Source organism: Rhopalosiphum maidis, chromosome 1 (assembly GCF_003676215.2).
Source record: "Rhopalosiphum maidis isolate BTI-1 chromosome 1, ASM367621v3, whole genome shotgun sequence".
In the NCBI taxonomy this organism is placed as follows: Eukaryota; Metazoa; Arthropoda; class Insecta; order Hemiptera; family Aphididae; genus Rhopalosiphum; species Rhopalosiphum maidis.
The window spans coordinates 40,817,525-40,837,222 of record NC_040877.1 but is presented as its reverse complement, the minus strand read 5'-3'; the positions used below and the strand labels follow the sequence as shown (position 1 = coordinate 40,837,222).

The following is a 19,698-nucleotide window of genomic DNA, read 5'->3' as shown; positions in this document are numbered from 1 at the left end:
ATTGGGTATAATAATTTGATCGTTTATCTGATTAATAATGTAAAAATCAATTTCGAAAGTAGTATTTTTAATATTATTCACACAATTTTAAAATATATTTTAGATGTGAAATTTTTATACTTAAAGTATGTCTATGGCCTATACCTATAATACAGACATGCAGCTATATAAAGTCAATTAAAAGCAAGTCGATAATTTTGCGGATTTTTAAATGACAGCGATAGAATTTCAATATATAGTACAAGTTATAGACACATAAAAACGAACGGTGAACAGGAAATACATTTTTCTGGCTTCTATCCATATTTTGAAGTGTGTACAGTGTTGTGTATTTGTATGTAGAACTATCAGTCTCATTAATATTATTCAAACTTCAATGTATATATTTACTTATATCGCTCGTTGTTTTTAACCAAAATCAACTAGAAATAAATATTAAAAAATCGTATTAATAGATTATAGGTAGATAGATGTTTTGTACAAAAATGTCATTCATAAACCTGTCAATAAGCATAAAATCCTTAATAAGCTAATGTATTATTATGTAAAAATGCGAAATTCATATAATATTATATTATTTACTTACCAACGTAAGTAAGTGCCAGGTAATATTTAATTTTACATTTTAAATAATAATATGGAATGTACTCACAAAATATACAATAGGATAATAATAAAAAAAATTAAACAAATTGGTTTTGTAAAGTAAAACTAGTGCGAGCATGAACATTCGAAATTTTTTAGCCATCATTAAAGTAACGCGTAAAACTGGTTCTACAAGTCGGCGGTGTATCATAACTTAAATAGAATATCCAACAAATATCCACCAATAATTATTACTACTACTCGTACAATTTGTCGTCGAAATAATGTGTCTTAAGATACGTGGTGGTCGTGGTGATCAATCAATCACATCCACAGATATTCAAATTATCCTTAAAAGTGTTATAAAGTAGGATAAGGATCTTAGAGTAACAAAAAGAAGAGAGTACAGGTACATAGAAGTGTGTACCAATTTTTGTACACTCGAAAAGCTACAACACTTAATTAACGTCTAAGTGGACGAAGAGAAAAAAAAACTAAAAATCTTAAAACTGTATTCGGTCTAAACGATGCTGCAGTTCCGTAAAAGTGCATCGTGCAAGTATTACGCATACAGGAAGTAGGAAAGTTTATAGATTTGACGAAATCGCCCAAATGACGTGAACCTACTCCGAACGGGATTAGTCATCGTCGGACGATAAAAATTCGATATTATATTGGCACGAAATAGTACGCAAATATATGATAAAAAAAAAAAAAAAAAATATCATAATTCTGTGTATCTTCGCAGATGACGTGGCGGGCGGGCGGGCGTCGCCAATCACCATCATCGCCCGTGCTCGCGTGTCCGTTGCACGGTGTACAGAGTGTTTGTAATGAACGAGCGCACCACTATCGCGTCTAGACGACACGTCATTGCACCGCCACCGCGACGACCGTTGCACGATGACGGCGAGGGAGCGGGGGTCGAAGGGGTAAAACGTCTCTTCGGCGGCGGCGGCGGCGGCTGCTGATACCGCTCGCGGTTTGGAATGCGTTCGGCCGCGGTCGCCGGCTTGTGCCGGGTCTCGACCAATCGCGTGGTGCTGTTCGTTTTATGCCCATATAAGGTAATGCCACCGGACGGGCGGAAAACGGCGGTGCATCGGGCGAGTCCACCGGACGGCGGCGCCACAACCGGGGCAGGGGACCACGGTCGGCGTGTACCGTGCGCCGCGCGTCCCCGGCCCATCGGCGCGCACCGTCACCGACCCCGCCGGTTCGACGGCGATGGATTCGTCCGGCAGGATGCACACCGGCCCCGGACCGTTCGGCCACTTTACGAAAACTTCCGTAACCGTTCTGCCACCGATACGCGAATTCGTTTTCAACAGCTCCGCCAGCCAAAACGCTCGTTGATTTCACGTTCAAAGGTAAATATAATATTTTTTTAATTTACTATTTATTATATTTTTTTATTCGAAACCCGTTTTTTTCCGTCTCGTGTCCCTCCCCGAGTTAATATATTTTTTTTTTACCGCGTTTTGGGGAAAACCAATCGCCAAAACAGTCTGGGAAATCTTACAAATCCTGCGACGCCCAACCACTCTTTAGGCCCTCTGTAATTCCGTAGAAATTTTTCGATCGCCGAATTTGGTGTAACATTAATAACGTTTTTTTTTTCGCTTTAATTTAATAATCTCTGCGTTCGTTTCGTCCACACTACCAGTATTTTTAGATAGATTTTCATAGATAATTTCTACTTCGTAGTATTATAAACGTGGACAATAATATAATTATGCGTGTACGATAATTTATTATAATATAACGATATATTAATTTATACCAAATTCTAAGGGGTGGGGTGTTTACGCTTGTGTAACAGTTTTTACTTGACTACTCGTCGTTTCTCACGGTTTTCAAACTATATATTGTATTATTCCGGCTACCGTATACATATATATATATACGTGTACACACCCGGTGCTCTATAACAGCCCTTTTGCGATCGGTAGTGGCGGCGCGGTGTATATGGGTGGGAGGGACGAAGTGGGGTTGAATCGTTGATGACGACGATGACTATGACGTGGTAGTTGCCGGTATCGAAGGGCGGGGTCCATGGGAAGGAGTATCGCGACGATCGTACCGCATAGTGAGAGGAAAGCTACTTATACCGGTGTCGGTACTCTCACAAGACCAGTTTGTTCGACGATCGACTCGTTCGCTATCGACGTGCGACTAATATTTTTTTACTTTTAAAAGTTTTAAATCGATTTTAAGCTTTTTTCGCTTTCACGTTTTTCGGCGTTCGAAATAGTTACTCCGTGTTCCAAACACTTGGAATTTCTACTTATATTTCTGGTACGTGCTTTATTTATGTATACCTACCATTGTTACCATTAATTATTATCATCTCGATATAATATCGTTGTTCAGTTGGTTTTACCTAATTAAATATTATCGCGGTTGTGATTTGGGTTTTTTTTTTTACGTTTTATTTTCATACGGCTTGTATTTTCGATTTTTTTTTTTTAACCCGACATCGTGGTGTGGTGTTTATTACAAACGAAATTTGTGATATATTACGTGACTTCAAAAGAAAATTATTTTTATTTTTTCCGATTCTAACGGCTTATTATCTTTTCTAATTGAATAACCCAATCAATAAAATGGTATTATAATATATTCTATCAACTATTTATCCTATTTAATTTAAAAGTTTATTACCTATTTTATTACTTTTTTTTATTATCTTCTTAAATTTGTATTTTATGAGCGGAGATTACAGCCGTTGGGATTGATTAATAGTCGCCAATTAAATTTAATATCAGTGAATTGATTTTAAACTATTAGAAATTTCTTTTTTCTAATTATAGTATATGACTAACATTTAGGCATAATTTAATGATATGTTCTATGATTAAATTTAATATTCTTTTAATAGTACGTTCAGTTTTGTATTTTAATTTAATTAGCAATTTAGTATATCTAATTCTTATAGTTGAAAATAATCATATTGGTGCATTTTTTTTTTATAAACAGTAATAATTTACATACATATTCTTGATCCAATTATTAGGTTCATTAATAGTTATTAAAGTTCATTGAATACAATATTTTACTGTTGATTAGTAAATGCTTATATAGATTAGTTTATTCTTGTATTAAAGTTCTAAATTTATATTATTATTTTTTTACAGTTGAAAAAAATTTAAAAAACTAACTCAATATGTGTGACGAAGAAGTAGCCGCATTGGTAGTAGACAATGGATCCGGTATGTGCAAAGCCGGTTTTGCTGGAGATGACGCACCTCGTGCTGTGTTCCCATCTATTGTTGGACGTCCCCGTCATCAGGTAAATATTTTAGTTTTTAAGTTTATGGGTTTCAAATGTTTAACTTATTATTTGTTATTATTAGGGAGTCATGGTAGGTATGGGACAAAAAGACAGCTATGTAGGAGATGAAGCCCAATCCAAAAGAGGTATTCTTACCTTGAAATACCCAATTGAACACGGTATTGTCACCAACTGGGACGATATGGAAAAAATTTGGCATCACACTTTCTACAATGAATTGCGTGTTGCCCCAGAAGAACATCCAGTTTTACTAACGGAAGCCCCTTTGAACCCCAAGGCCAACCGTGAAAAAATGACACAAGTAAATATTTATTTTAATTTAAAAATAACTTGATGATGAACACAAAATAATCAATAGTTTTCTAACCACCTATTTACTTTATAGATTATGTTTGAAACATTCAACACCCCTGCTATGTATGTTGCTATCCAAGCCGTACTTTCATTGTACGCTTCTGGTCGTACCACTGGTATCGTCTTGGATTCTGGTGATGGTGTATCTCACACTGTCCCAATCTATGAAGGTTATGCTTTACCTCATGCTATCCTTCGTCTCGATCTTGCTGGCCGTGATCTCACTGACTACCTAATGAAAATCTTAACCGAACGTGGTTACAGTTTCACCACCACTGCTGAACGAGAAATTGTTCGTGATATCAAGGAGAAATTGTGCTATGTTGCTTTGGACTTCGAACAAGAAATGGCTACTGCTGCTTCTTCCAGCTCATTGGAGAAATCCTATGAATTGCCCGATGGTCAAGTCATCACCATTGGAAACGAAAGGTAGTTATTATGCCAAACATATTTTGTATTCAATGTTTGTAAATTATGTCTAATTAATTGTATTTTATTATTAGATTCCGTTGCCCAGAAGCTCTATTCCAACCTTCATTCTTGGGAATGGAAGCATGTGGTATCCATGAGACTACATACAACTCAATCATGAAGTGTGATGTAGATATCCGTAAGGACTTGTACGCCAACACTGTATTGTCTGGAGGTACCACCATGTACCCTGGTATTGCCGATAGAATGCAAAAAGAAATAACTGCTTTGGCTCCATCTACAATGAAAATCAAGATCATTGCCCCACCAGAACGAAAATACTCAGTATGGATTGGAGGATCTATCTTGGCTTCTCTGTCTACCTTCCAACAGATGTGGATCTCCAAACAGGAGTATGATGAATCAGGCCCATCCATCGTGCACAGAAAGTGCTTCTAAATACTTTTATATTTATTTTCCTAAAAAAACTGTATTTTTTATTTTAATTTTTTCCTGTATTTTATATTTTAATAAGAATCAAAATTATGAAAAAAAATCCGATGCATTAGGCCTACATTCCAGTAAGTTATTTACAGCTCAAAGCATTCCTTTATCATAGCACGTCTGCTTTTGATTTATAATTTTTTTTATACTGACTGAATGAAAAGAGAATATAATTAAATGTATTTATTTGATAATTATTTACGTATATGGAATTTTTTTTAGACATTCCTAAATATCCAAAGTTGTCTTATAGGCAAAAATATTAGGATTATAATTTTATTAAATTCTCTCTAAAAATATTTGAAAAATAAATGTTTGTAATTTATTATACATGTCATTTTGTCTATTGGTTTTCTAAATTATCTTAATCTCATGCCAGCTCCACATTTTCGTGAAATCATCTCGCTGTGACTTGAACAAGGTTAACAAAAATGTAGTTACTGGCCCATGATTTTTATCTCATGAACAAGGTACATATGACTGAGTAGAGCGTCAACTACACTTATGTTTGCGTTTCTTCAGGAAGAGTGGAGCTAAAATTACCAGCATCCTTGTTTACTTCATATCCAATAATGATTCATGTGTATATCATAATATTATTATGCTATAACTCATGTTGGGCCAAGGAATATGGTATTATAATGTCCTTACAAAAAACAATTTTTTAAGTAAAAATAAAGAAACCCTTGACGGGTTCATTAACAGTTTGTTTTCCTTATACACAATAAATTAAAATCCATGTTAGATATACCACTCGTGATTATATTGAAATTAACATATAATCAATTTTAAATATTTTGATTTTTAAGAAAGTTTCCAATTCGTATTAACTATAAGTTATTTATAATAAATAACTTTCTTAAAAATAAAAATTGTAAAAGTTTCTGATAGGTAACATAATGATGTCTTATTCTTTATGAAATTGTTATAAATTATACCTTTATTTTAATTAAGTAAGTAATCATGATGATCATGGACATTGAGTGAAATGTGGATGGTACAATTAGAACTTATTTCCCTTTGAATAAAACTTACTACATTCATCCTAAATATTTATATAATTTCTGACATGGATTATTTTTCATATTACACAATATGAATATTTGAGTGATGAATGTAAATGGTATTAATCTTCCAATGATGTGATTTTTCAGTGGATGAGTACTGGATAAAAATATAAAATCTTGCTTAATATATAGTTTGATTGGGAAAAACAAATATAAAATTAAGGAATACTTGAACTTTTATGTAAATTGTATTAATCTAAAGATTTGTTAGTTTTTGGAGTTATTTATAGGTATGACAAATTTTTAGGTTTTTTTATAAATGTTCATCAAAAATTATTGATTATTATAAATCATAATAATCATATAATAATAAATATAGTGTCAATTGAAAACTTTCAATTTACCAACCCTCTTGATATTATATAATTTAAATATAAATAGTTAATGACAATCTTGTGTTTAATAAGGTTATAGACTTATAGCAGAAAAATTTGGAATTCTGCAGTATATTTTTTTATACACCCCCACCGAATTTTTAAGGCAGTTCAAACTTCAAATTAACTACATATTTATTATTTTTAACTATTACACAAAATCATAATATTATGATATGAAAAATTAATTTAATCATGTCATAATTCAAAATTTTACGTGGTAAGGAAAGGGCTACAGATCAGTCATCCCGTAAATATACACACAGGAGTCGTAAGTCGTAAACGTAGTAATAGACATGCCGATGATAATAAATAATTAATAATACACGTAAATATATAATTGAAAGTTATGAGCTTATACCTCCCAAAATTCGACATTTGGAACACGAATTAAGATATATACATTTTATATTTATATTTTTATAACAGACGGATATTTGATACAACAAAATTTTAAAATGAGTAAATTTCGTTAATATCTGAGACACATTTTGAAAACCTTGCTAAGCCACCAAGGTGCAAGACCGCTGTAATGAGTTGCAATGTGTATCTAGATATTGTACTTTTTATTATTCAACGTAAACACGTAGTCTTTAATATAAGATATAAATTCAATAATACTAACTCGAACAAATACGAAGTGATAAGTGATAGGCATTTGTCTACATTCTATAGAAGTATAGACAACAAAGTACAGGTCTATAGAGACCTACCATCTACATATTAATATTTAATATCATATTACTCGTAGGTATATACATAAATATAAATATTATTATATACATAATGTACTACCTACCAATTAATTATTTATCTGTCATCTAATCTAAGTACTGTGTATAGAGATAGACTTAGGTTTCGGTAAGATGACTATAATTTTTATTTTCATTTATTTTGTGGTTTATTTTCCATTCGTTCATTGATATATTTTCTCGTCACTAGTATACCATCAGTCTTCACTCTCCTATTTTTATTTTGAGGGGTAGCGCCTGTGATACGACACCTGTTTCTTATCATTCCAATGTGTTATTAATCATTATCTCATCAGTTTTCAACCTTTGAGGCTTTGAACTTTTTATTTTTAATTCGAAACCTAATCAAATCACTGTTGTTTTTATGAATATATTACATAGTACATACCACTAAAACACGTACCTTTACATACTATTACATTTCTTGGAATTGTCAGAAATTATGTTACTTTTATGTTTATTACAGTGTATAGTTGAACATTGTGTGTTTTTAATTAATTGTTCGTTAACATGATTGTACACCTCGAAAAACATGTAAATTTGTTTTTGTACAATTAATGATATAAAGACATATATTGACCAACTAATTCGTCAAAAACAAAAGCTCTTTGTTGTTAATAATTAAGATCAGTTTGTGAGTACCTTTTGTTCATATTTGTTTTTTGTCAATTTAATTTTAAAATTGGTTTCTCATGTGAGATTTATTATTAGATTATTTAATGTATATTATCTAGTATTGAAGTCAATATGTTATATCTATCATTTCCAGACATATCTAATAATGTTCGAATAACTCACAAGTACTCTAAATTATAATTTATTGTTATTTATTCTTACCTGAGTAAAGTAATATGTAGATACTATAAAGATAATGCTAAAATTGAATGTAACAAAACATATGCAATTTAGTAAATATAATAATATTTGTAATAAATTTAATAAACTATATTATGATTCATATTTTATGGATTTTTTGGTTATATTTTTTAAATTTCAGCAAATAAGTTTAATAGGTATCAGACGCAGATCAATAAACATTTAATTCCAAACATTTGCTAAATTATTAAATAATATAAAATATAATACACTTTATCTGATTAATTCAAAAATTAAAAATTTCAAAAATTAAATATAATGGTTTTTGAAAATTGTATTTAATTACTAACTCTTAACTAGAACATAAAAAAACATTATTTAACGTTTATTTTTTTATATTATATATATATTGCCAGTATTATATAATCAGTAATATTTTAAAAATTGTCCTTAACAATAACTATGTATTTTTTATTATTTATATTTTCAGTAATGGAATCCGTTAATAAGCTGATTCAACTATTAAAACGCAGAGGAGAAAATTTTGTCACTGGTCATGAAAAATTAATTCTCAATACAGAAATTCTTCACACTATTAGCACAAGAGTATTATCAACACTTCACAATGATCATATTTTAAATCATCACTATTTATCTGAAATTTTAAAGAAAGTTGCAAAGTTGAAATTACTAAAATCATCTAATTTTGATCTCAATCAGTCTATTGAACTTTCCTCTTTTCATAGTCTAATTTATTTAGAACTGTGTGATGTAGATATAGAATGGATAATAGGCTTGAATTATGAAAAAATTGAAGTTTTAATTATTTATGGTCCATTAAAGTCTTTAGCTGTGTTATTAAATAAAAAATGGGCTAATCTCAAGTATTTAGCACTAAGAGGAACCCATCTTGAAGCATTAGATAATTCAATATTACTAGCACCTTCTCTTACATATTTAGAAGCGCCAAGAAACTTACTAACTGAAGTCAAATATATCGAAAAACTAGAATGTTTAGACATTTTAAATTTAAGCATAAATAGACTGACTCAAGTACCAATATTAAGCGACTATGGAGCTAGAAATTTAACTATATTAATATTGAGTTATAATTGTATAAACAATTTATCAGGTGACTATATTTATATTTATAAATTATTGGTTTAAAACAAATTTGCATAATAAAGCGAAATTATTCATTATTCATACACATACTTTATATACTGTTTTATTATTTTATGTTTGTACACTTTTACGTTTTACCTAAACATTTAGAATTATTAAATATATGTCCACCAAATATTCACAAATATGTAATTATTAGTTATTAATTACTTACCTACTGTGTATCTAGCGACATAATATAGTATAGACAATATATTTCATTTAATTTTAAAATGTATTATTATAACTTAGATTATTTAACTGCTTAAAAATAATAACATTATAATAAATTAAAACCCACTTTAGAAATACATCAAAAATTCAATTATTCTCACTCTTAAAAATTAAATACGGTATATTCATTTTTATTTGTTTGGAATAGTTTCCAAGTATTATTGTTAAAGCACATAATTTGAGCATGATATTATCCTTTAATTTTTGAGTTTTAATTAAAATCAGAGCCGGAATTAAGATGAATAAATCTCTAAAATATACTTTAAATATAAATTATTTATATGTGGATCAGCCTATGATCATTACAAAAATAACCACTTGAATAGTTATGTATGAATGTTTTGTAAACTTAAGTAATAAGTGGGTATTAAAATAATTTAAAATGTAACTTCATACAAAGCAATTTTCTTTTTTAAAAGTATCTATCTAATATTATAATTTTTATGATATATTTTTTTAATAAATATGTGTATATTTTATTATTATCCCCTGGTATCAAAAATTAATTTCTAGAATTCGGCCCTAAATTTATAATATCGTTCTTAGTTATTTTAACTGTACCTAAAGATTATCCAAAAAAATCTAAAATAAAAGTAAGCACTAATGTGGCCCTTGTGTATAGTGATAAATTTAGATAATAATAATAATAATAAAAAAAATTGAAATTTGTATTTATTATTATTTTATTTTATTCATTCTTTAGGTTTATCTAAATTAACAAATTTAAAGGTATTAGATTTGTCAAATAACATGATTGTGCACCATGAATCAATATCAGCAGTGGGTGACATGGCTTTTTTAAAATATTTAAATTTAAGCAACAATCCTGTAGGTTATATAAAGAACCATAGAGAAAGAACTTGTGGATATCTTCATGAAAATGCAGCTGTTGAACTAGTAAGAAATTAAAAAATAAGCGTATAAACTAAAGTGTTTGTTTATTATATTTTTGACTACCCACTGTTACAGTTTGAACTTGACAATCGACTACTTTCAAAATCAGAAAAACAGTTTGTTGGACAGTCTTCCAGATCATTAGATGTGTCATTTTTACATTATCAACAGCCTCCTAGTAAATTATTAGTTTATAAAAAAAAAGCATATGTTAATGAAAATAATACTAATAGTGTTATATTAATGTTCATTTATAATTTATTTTAGCAAGTGTTAAAGCCAAAAAAATAAGATCTCCCGTTATTGAAGACCATAAATGGGAGAAAAGTTGCATTATCCAAACTCCTGCACTACCAGCAACTTCAAAAAAAGGTTTCTTTAATTTTATAATTTAGTTTAAACAAGTGGTTAAATTTATTTATTTTTTTATTTTTAGAAATTCCAAAGTCAGAACATTTAACCACAAAAAAAAAAATTGAAAATGTACGGGAAATGTTTGGAGAAGATAATTGGTTACATAGTCATGCTGGAAGTTATGTTCAAGATATTTTGGGTATCAAACAGCAGTCAGAAAATGAATCTTTTTGTGAAGAAGTTCCTGTACAGATTTTATTAAATTATAAATTTCTGATATCATATAAATAATAAAAATTTTAATTTTTTTATAGGTAGTACAAATTATTGAAGACGGTAAATCAAAATCTAATGATCTTACTGATGAAAAAGAATGTATTATATTAAGCAATGAATCTCAATCAGAAATGGATATAGAGCCAGAAATTGTTCAAACATTAAAAGTTGATTCAAATCTAGAATATCACATGTTAAACAAAAACGAAGAACCTTTAAGATTATCAGGTTTGCTAATTTTAAAATCAATTAAATTTACTAAAATTGTAATTATTCTATATTTTATATATTAGTTGTTTAATGTGTATAATTGTTTTCATATAAAAGTAATAATAATAATAATAATAACTTAAGACACCATTTACAATTTCTGTCTGGTTGGGTTAGATCATAGCCCTGATAAATTCAGTTTATATTATACATGAGGCATGATTAACCGTGGCTAGAAAATTAGATTTTGTTTATAGTAGTGTTAAAAAAACTTGTAAAATTTTTATTTTCTCCACTCCAACATTAATTTATATGTATATTTTTGGTGGCTGAAATAGGCTGCATGAAATTGTTAAGAAAATAAGAAAAATAACAATTAAAACATTTATCAGAATTCCGATTTTATAGTTGGGTTGCAAATTTGCAATGGAAACTATAATGATAAAAACAAAATGCAGCTAGCCTAAAAACATATATATTTAAAATTTTTATTTTTTTAACTGATATTTCGTATACATAATTATAAAAATTTCTACTGATACTAAACTTTCTTATTTAGTACAACAAATGTCTGATAAATTTGTAAGTTTTTACTATAACTATACTAAGCTTAAATATATTTTGTTTTTTAGAAAAATATTGGCCAGCTCAAAATGTTGATGTGATAACTAATGAATATTCAAATATTTTATTATGTTTAACTGAAAGGTCAGTATTTTAATTAAATAATAGTATTTTTTTAATTATGTATTAGTCTACTAATTACAAATGTTATTAAAATCTGTAAGTTTACATGAAATAAATATATTATATTTATATTCTTTTATATTTAATATTTATAATTTAAAATATCATTGTAATCATAATCATACATTTTTTAACCTCAATGGGTGCATGGTATACTTTAGTGTGCGCTGGCCTTATGTTGACTATTAAATAGTTAATAGTAGCTCAAAAATGCATGTACATTTTCATATATATTAAACTAAAAAAACAGTAATGTTTCTAATAATAACTTATTAATTTGCTTTAGAGAATTAAAAGAAAGAAATTCTGTTGATGGTCATTTGCTTGCTAACTGGAGCCGAGATTCTATTGAAAGTTGTGTCAAAATTGGATTTGACCCTATTAAATTGCAATTAAACTTTATGACCATTCGAAAAAACCTAAATCAAAGAATATATACAATGAGTGAAGATGATGCTAAAGTAAGTTAAATTATTAAACAATTTGGAATAGCTGACTTTCAAGTTATATGAATTTATTATAATTCTTTAATTTTACGAGTTTTTAGCTTTATAAGAAATGTAAAATATAATACATTGTATATCTTGTGATTTATTTATTTATATTTTCAGGATTTTTTAAATATTATTAGTATGGAATTAGAATCAAGAACATTAAGTGAAATGAACCAATTGGTATTTAAATGTATAAAATGTGATACAATATTTTGTCAAGAAAACAATAAAAATGTTCTTAGTAAGTTTAAACTGTTAATAGAAAAAAAATATTTTTAATTAATTTTAAATTATTATTATTATTATTATAGCCTTAATGAATCAAATATTTATAAAATTTACTGTATCTTACCAAATTCTGAATTTAATTTTAATTGGATTTTGTGGTAATTGCTTCAAGGCCAAAATATATAGATGGGCAGATACTGGGCAATGGATTTAATATAATATAAAAAGTTTTTAATAATATGTAAAAACAATAATGTAGATTAAGAGCTGTGAGTTCATGAGTGATCAAATAGTAGTTTGCTTTAGGTCTGAAAATTGTTCAGTAAGCATTTAATTACATCAATAGATATCAAATAATTCTAAAATAATATTTTTAACGGATTTTAAATTTGATTCTTGTACTATAAAAATTAATCAACATCTGTAAATTCCATTATTCCATTACTTAACTAGTTTTGAATTCATAAAAACACAGTTGAATGAAACCTTGAGTTTAATATTATTTAAATTATATGTTGTAAAATGTATTTATATAGTTAAAAAAAAATAATTTAATTTTTTTCCAGAAGAAAAAAGAAAAAACTGTTGTCCTAGTTGTGACAGCTATATAATTGTACAAATAGAAGAAGAACTTCTTCCATCTACTTCTAATAAGTCAAAGCAACCATCAGAAATAGATGAGCAAAATTTTATTGACGAAGAAAACTCTAATAATTCAACACCTATTAATTCAAGATCTAGTAAGATTGAAATATGTTTATGTAATATGCAGTCTTGTCAAGAAAACATTTTTGAATACATAATATTTAAATATTTCATGTCATTTGTAATTTAAAAATGTATTTGAATACTTTTTTTTAAGAGTATTTGCATATTATTACAAATGCTTTTTAAAACTATTGAAAATACTTAACAAATTGATACTTTAACTTATTTATAAATATTTAAAATAAATAGTTAATACATATATTTACATACTTAAATAGATTTAAGAATTTAAAAATCTTACTATAATTTTTAGAACTATTTAAAAATATTTAATAGTTGTAAAAAAGAATTTTAAAATTAATTAAATACTTATGTTGTGTCTTAATATATAATAAGATTATATATATATATATATATATATATATTTATATTTAATAATAATATGAAATTTAAAAAATTTTTAGGCTCTGAAGAACCGGAACAACGATTATTTTCTAGTAATGATAGCGATGTAGAAATTATAAGTAATCCTAGTGAGAATTCTGTTGAAATTCTGGAAGTAATATCAAGGTATACTTGTTCTATATTTATGTTACATTTTTATATTCTGAAACCTTAACCCATTATCAGCTTTAGAGATCCAATAAATAAAATATTCACCACAATTGAATACATTATTTTCTTATAAATTATACAAATACATACAAATTAATTTAAAAAAAAAATTTATTTTATTTTTTAAAATTATTATTGGCAATTTCAATTGTTAATTATTGTATTCATATATTGTTTAGGTAATTTAAGAGTCCAGATGTTCAAAAATAAACAATAATTTATTTATAATAACAAAAAAAAATAAAGATACTTCAAAATTTTGCATTTCAACATAATATTGTTCTAATTCAATATTTCTCGGGGATACAAAAGATAAATAAAAAAGCTACAATAAATTTACTATGGCACTATGCAAATAGCTAAATTTTATTTTTTTATTTCTATTGGCCTCATTCTTATCTAGTGGATAATTCCAATTTTGATTAAGCCTTATTCTTTCTTATATCACTGATTAAAAAAGGAAAAAATGTCTAAAGCCTTTTTGACCATAAATCATAATTTATAATGTACATAACACACCATTACATATATATTTTGGAAGAACCAATGATTTAATATTTTCGACAAGGAAGTTAGTATATGGTCTATTACTTTTTGTTTTTTTAAATACTTTAACACCAGTCTTTTAGATAGTTAGTATTTACTCATTACATTTTTTTATGTTTTATTTTTTAATTCATCACTTTAAAATTTAAACTAAGACCTAAGTATATTTTTTCACTGTTATAATATGTACTATTTAATATTTGGTTTAGGCTTATTTATTAATATTCTCATTTTATGAATATTACTATTATACTTATATATTATTTTTAATCCAAATTATATTTGTATTATAGTAAAGAAATTAAATCAGAAAAACCTCAGCTGACTGTTGATGTCCGGACTGCATTGACTGAAAGTAGCTCTTCAGGTTAGTATTTCCATGATTATATTATAAGTAATTTGTACATTAAAATTTTTACTCTGTTGAGAATGAGATAATGACAAAAAAATATTACTTCAACTGCTTATTACTACATTGATCATTACTGTATACTGTATCCATCTCATGGTATTAATATAGTATGTTACCTACTATGAAATGTTGCTTTAAAAAAAACTGTACAAGTGTAGTATATTACTTACTGTAAACATTTTTATTCCATTTTATTACAGAAAAATACCTTTGACTTAAGTCATAAAAAATAATAATACATAACAGTTGTACAGTATTATAGGTAAATAGCTATTGTGATAACTGGTAAATATCCACCAAGAGCCATGATAACTAACTTTTAGATATATTATTGTATTCTATGTTGTTCTTTTTTGCCTTGTTATGTTTGCATGTATATTTTTTTATTGTGAGTATTATTTTGTATATATTACACAACTATTCATTTTACAATAATATGATGAATAGATCAATTCGCTATTTGTATGGGGTGTTAATTATCTTCAAGAAAAAAACTTGTTGCCAGAACTTGATTTTAGTCCAAATCTTATTAGTTTGATAAATTGTAATATAATTATTAATTGGTTGTTAGTAATGTAACATACCATACTTCTAAATGTTTTTGGTAGGTAGTAAACTACACGAGTTAGTGGTTTGATTCTCTTCATAATGTATAATTATCTTTAATTAATACAATAAGTGTAGCGTACAGAGCAGTTATGTGTCAATTTTGGTCATAATCTTATTTTGAATATTGTATAAATTTAGCATGGTTAATTGGTGAGTATTGTCATTGATGGACATTGGACAATTTCATATATTCTTTTTTGTTTAATTATATTAAATCTATATAATATTTCTTTCTACATAATATACAATTTTAATAACTTAATATCAAAACTGATCATTTTTCCTACTTATGCATTGTAGTTTGTTCTAAATATAATTTTTTATTTAAATATACTAGAGTTCTAGTCAGTTGAATACAATGTATTTAACTAATATTTTGTTATTAGATGTATAAAATATGATATTTAATTCAAATTAATGTAGGTAATTACTAAATATTTCTAATTGCTGAATTATTTTATAATAATTAAGTACAAATCTTAATAAAATACTGACATTATCTAATTCCTTTTTTAATAGCTCAACATTGTATTTTTAAAATTTTTATTTATTGTGGTTTTTGTTGCATTTTAATTTAATTAATATTAATATTAATATTAGGATCAATGACAGATAGTGTGTGTACCGCTTATGAAAGTCGAAAGCAACACAACAACAGTTCGTCAACAATAAAAGGTACTGTATTAGCAATTAAATATAATACATACATGTACCTAATGAATACATTTAAAATATATATATATATATATATTGTTTGCATAATAAAAACAGGAAGTAACATCGATTCTAGGATTCCATCGGTAGTAGATGTGCCTATTAAGTTCTCTTATGATGATTTTGTATCTATCGATCTACGGTTAAAATCATATGTTCAAAATAAATATTTCCGGGATAAAGAAGAATTTGTATTGGTTTTTCGAGTAGGTTGTGTTATTAACTATGTTTTAAAATATTTTATTTAAATTTAATTTAATTTAAAAAAACCATATTTTACTTAACAGTGTAATTGTATAATGACAAGCCCAGATCACCGACTTGATGGGTGTGTGATTATATCAAACAAATCACTATATGTGTTTAAATTCATTGGCCAACCAGATGAACTGTAAGCAGTTGATATATTGATTAATAATATACTATTCTTGCATTTCACTATATTTTTATCTTGTACAGTTTACAAAAAGTATCTAGACATCGGTTAAGTCTTGTCAAGTCCATTGCTGCTCTTCCATGGAATGTTGGTCTATCTATATGTGTCACTCAACCAGAAAGAGACATGAAATATGCGTTTGTTTTTTATGTGCCACATATTACAATACGATTAATTGCATTTTTAGAAAGTATGTGATTGTTTAAATGTTAACTATTAGTTCTATTCTATTATTCGCCACTGTTTCAGGGATAAAACCATTTGAACAACGAGAGGTATTAGTTTCTTCCCCAAACACTAATTCTTATTTATATGTCAACAATATCCTTTATAAAAATGAATTGCACTTACCTATTATTCATGTGGTGTTTTGTGAGTGTGCGACAATCATCACAGATAATGGTAATTAATGGATATAATATTATTTTACTTTGAATCAAATATTTTTATTGTTACCATGACTAATTATATTAGAAGTATATATTATAATTATGTAAATAATATTTATTTTAGGACTTGTTGAAATTATCGAATTACCGGGTATAGTGATTACAGAATATGAACTAGTAGTATTAGGTGGTGAATGTGCATGGCTGATACCTTACGATGAACATTTCCCAACATTAGCTCATGTTCAACAAATGAGTACATTCATTCGTATTGTGAGTTATTCTAACTTAAAATTATACACATTTATTAGACAACATTGTGAAATTTACTCATTTGGTTTCTTTTCTACAGGATAAAAACAAAGAGACACTTGGCTTACACTTTAATGACAATGTATCATGGTCATTGATAGTAAATCATATTGAAGCTGAATACCTGATGGATGAAACAATAAGAATAATAACAAATGCAAAGCAAAAATTGTGTTCTGCCATGCAAATGGCCAATTTAAATTGCTCAACTTAAATGAATCAAGTCATCCAATGAAATTGTTACAGCTCAAAATATCACAGATTTCAGAAATGTGTGCAATTCAAATTTATTATTTTTTAAACGAGATTATTTATTTTATTAATACAATCATCTTATTGACATTAACATTATTCAACTTTGTGTGATTAATTTAAATGTGTCCATATAGAGCATAATATGTGCATCTACTTTATTCATTGTTATTTATTATTATTTCTAAAAAATATAAATTATTTGTGAAAAAAAATATATATACAGTATTCATTAATAAAAATATGTCAACGGTATATGTGTGTTAATTTGCCAATTTTATCACTAATCTATACTTTTAATCAAAGGTTTTTTTTAGATAAATATTTAAACTAAAATTATTGTTCTTCAAAATCATCTGTAAATTTTCTTATGATTATTATATATATATTTCAAGTATTCAACTATCAATTAAATAACTTTAAATCCAAACTTAATGAATTATATAAAATACAAATGCACATTTAGAAGGATTTACTCTATATTTGGAGAGGAGTAATAAGCCCATTGTATATACTTTATCTATCAATTTAAGAAAAAAAAATGTTTATATGATTATTTTAATTTTAATAGCTTTACAAGCAAAGATCTGAAGTTCAAAATTCCAGTGACATTATACATAGACGTAGGGGCATATTTAGAGAAGTCTCAAGGAAGGGGGCACAAACAAAAAGTTCAAATTTGCGTACATGGACGCAGTAGAGTTGTAAAATATCTCATATAATAAAAATACAGTGAATGGACGGGGGGAGGGGGCACAGGCCTTATGGGCCCCTCCCTTAAATATGCCCCTGCATAGATGGTAAACAATTAATTATACTTTAATAAATGTATTTAGTTAAAGTATATTAACTGAACTGAAAGAATAATAGTTCAGCTATGGCAAATGGTATGCATAAAATAATGAAATTATCATTGGCATCAAAAAAGGTATGCTTATTTTTCTATGTTTGGCATCATGCCTTAAAGTAAGTACTGTGATGAAGAGGCTCACTGGATAATTTGTAGAGAAAAAAAAACAGAATATTATAACGCATTACTATTCAAGTTTATACACCATTAATAATCCAAAACACTTATAATCTTCAATCATCCTCCAGTTATAATTAAAAATGTAACACAGTTAAATTGCAATAACTCAAATTATTGTTTTATTCCCCTAGAAATGTAAATTATAAATAAATTAATATAAATTTGAGTTAGATATCTTGAATAATACATATCTCGAAGCGAATTTTTATCTTCCTTCAATTTTGAGTTATCGCGATTCGACTGTATTCTATTTTTAATAACGATTAAACATTATTTAGTATTGCTAATTATTGTTTGAAACACAGGCAACAGGATTAGGAATAGGAATAGCATAAGTAAATAAAAAACACTGAAAATTATGTTCAGATAATTTAATACTTTTTTTTTTAATTTTATCAATCTTTTTTCATTTTTCTTTTGAACACAAACTTGTACCCTACGAGTTATTATAATATATAATGTAAATATGATTCTTGTGTTACTAAATACATAAATAAAATACCTAATAAATTGGAAATTTATGAATCAAATAATAAAACAATGGTGGGCATAATATTTTTTTTTAAGTACAATAATTACAGCATGATACATATTAATAAAGTCGTTATAAATAGCTTCACTTTGCAATACATGTTCTTTACTAAATAACATAGACAATAAATATGCAATCAGCAATTTTTAATACGTTTTATGTCTACAAAATATAATTGATATATTTATAGACTTTTTTTTACAATATTATATAAATCGAACAATTGATTTAAATACATTTTAAGATAGTCATTCTAATTTTTACATAATTTTTATCTTATTGCTTCATAGAAGTTTTATTTTAGATCACAGGTTTTGACATACTTTTATTTTTAATATTACAAACCAAATCAGAAAAATGATAAAATATCAATAATAATAATAG

General features: G+C 27.0%; 2 protein-coding genes across 3 annotated transcripts; both read left to right on the top strand.

The window, feature by feature from the left end:
- Positions 1-1,808: 1,808 nt before the first annotated feature.
- Positions 1,809-5,479, top strand: LOC113548295 (actin-5C). Of its 2 annotated transcripts, none has more exons than XM_026949097.1 (5): positions 1,809-1,955; positions 3,723-3,877; positions 3,942-4,181; positions 4,266-4,663; positions 4,738-5,479. In XM_026949097.1, exons 2-5 carry the CDS (start codon positions 3,752-3,754, stop codon positions 5,102-5,104), a joined length of 1,131 nt encoding a protein of 376 aa, XP_026804898.1. In that variant the 5' UTR covers positions 1,809-1,955; positions 3,723-3,751; the 3' UTR covers positions 5,105-5,479. The 2 variants fall into 2 exon arrangements, with proteins under 2 accessions (XP_026804898.1, XP_026804899.1); XM_026949098.1 differs by lacking the exon at positions 1,809-1,955 and adding an exon at positions 2,714-2,883.
- A 2,152-nt stretch (positions 5,480-7,631) lies between these two features.
- Positions 7,632-17,924, top strand: LOC113560428. The gene is made up of 20 exons (XM_026966292.1): positions 7,632-7,976; positions 8,649-9,290; positions 10,260-10,453; positions 10,526-10,628; positions 10,718-10,822; positions 10,887-11,050; positions 11,119-11,308; positions 11,923-11,998; positions 12,324-12,498; positions 12,649-12,772; positions 13,326-13,499; positions 13,932-14,037; positions 14,922-14,995; positions 16,250-16,324; positions 16,421-16,569; positions 16,651-16,754; positions 16,823-16,989; positions 17,049-17,201; positions 17,313-17,461; positions 17,541-17,924. The coding sequence occupies exons 2-20, from the start codon at positions 8,651-8,653 to the stop codon at positions 17,712-17,714; spliced, it is 3,096 nt and encodes a 1,031-aa protein (XP_026822093.1). The 5' UTR covers positions 7,632-7,976; positions 8,649-8,650; the 3' UTR covers positions 17,715-17,924.
- The last annotated feature ends 1,774 nt before the right edge of the window (positions 17,925-19,698 follow it).

Bases quoted from the DNA above. Each gene is read 5' to 3' on its own strand.
- LOC113548295 (XM_026949097.1), top strand. From the start codon at position 3,752: ATGTGTGACGAAGAAGTAGCCGCATTGGTAGTAGACAATGGATCCGGT. The intron at 3,878-3,941 runs GTAAATATTTTA...TGTTATTATTAG, and splicing joins TTGGACGTCCCCGTCATCAG to GGAGTCATGGTAGGTATGGG. The intron at 4,182-4,265 runs GTAAATATTTAT...TTTACTTTATAG, and splicing joins ACCGTGAAAAAATGACACAA to ATTATGTTTGAAACATTCAA.
- LOC113560428 (XM_026966292.1), top strand. From the start codon at position 8,651: ATGGAATCCGTTAATAAGCTGATTCAACTATTAAAACGCAGAGGAGAA. The intron at 10,629-10,717 runs GTAAATTATTAG...AATTTATTTTAG, and splicing joins ACATTATCAACAGCCTCCTA to CAAGTGTTAAAGCCAAAAAA. The intron at 11,999-12,323 runs GTCAGTATTTTA...AATTTGCTTTAG, and splicing joins TTATTATGTTTAACTGAAAG to AGAATTAAAAGAAAGAAATT.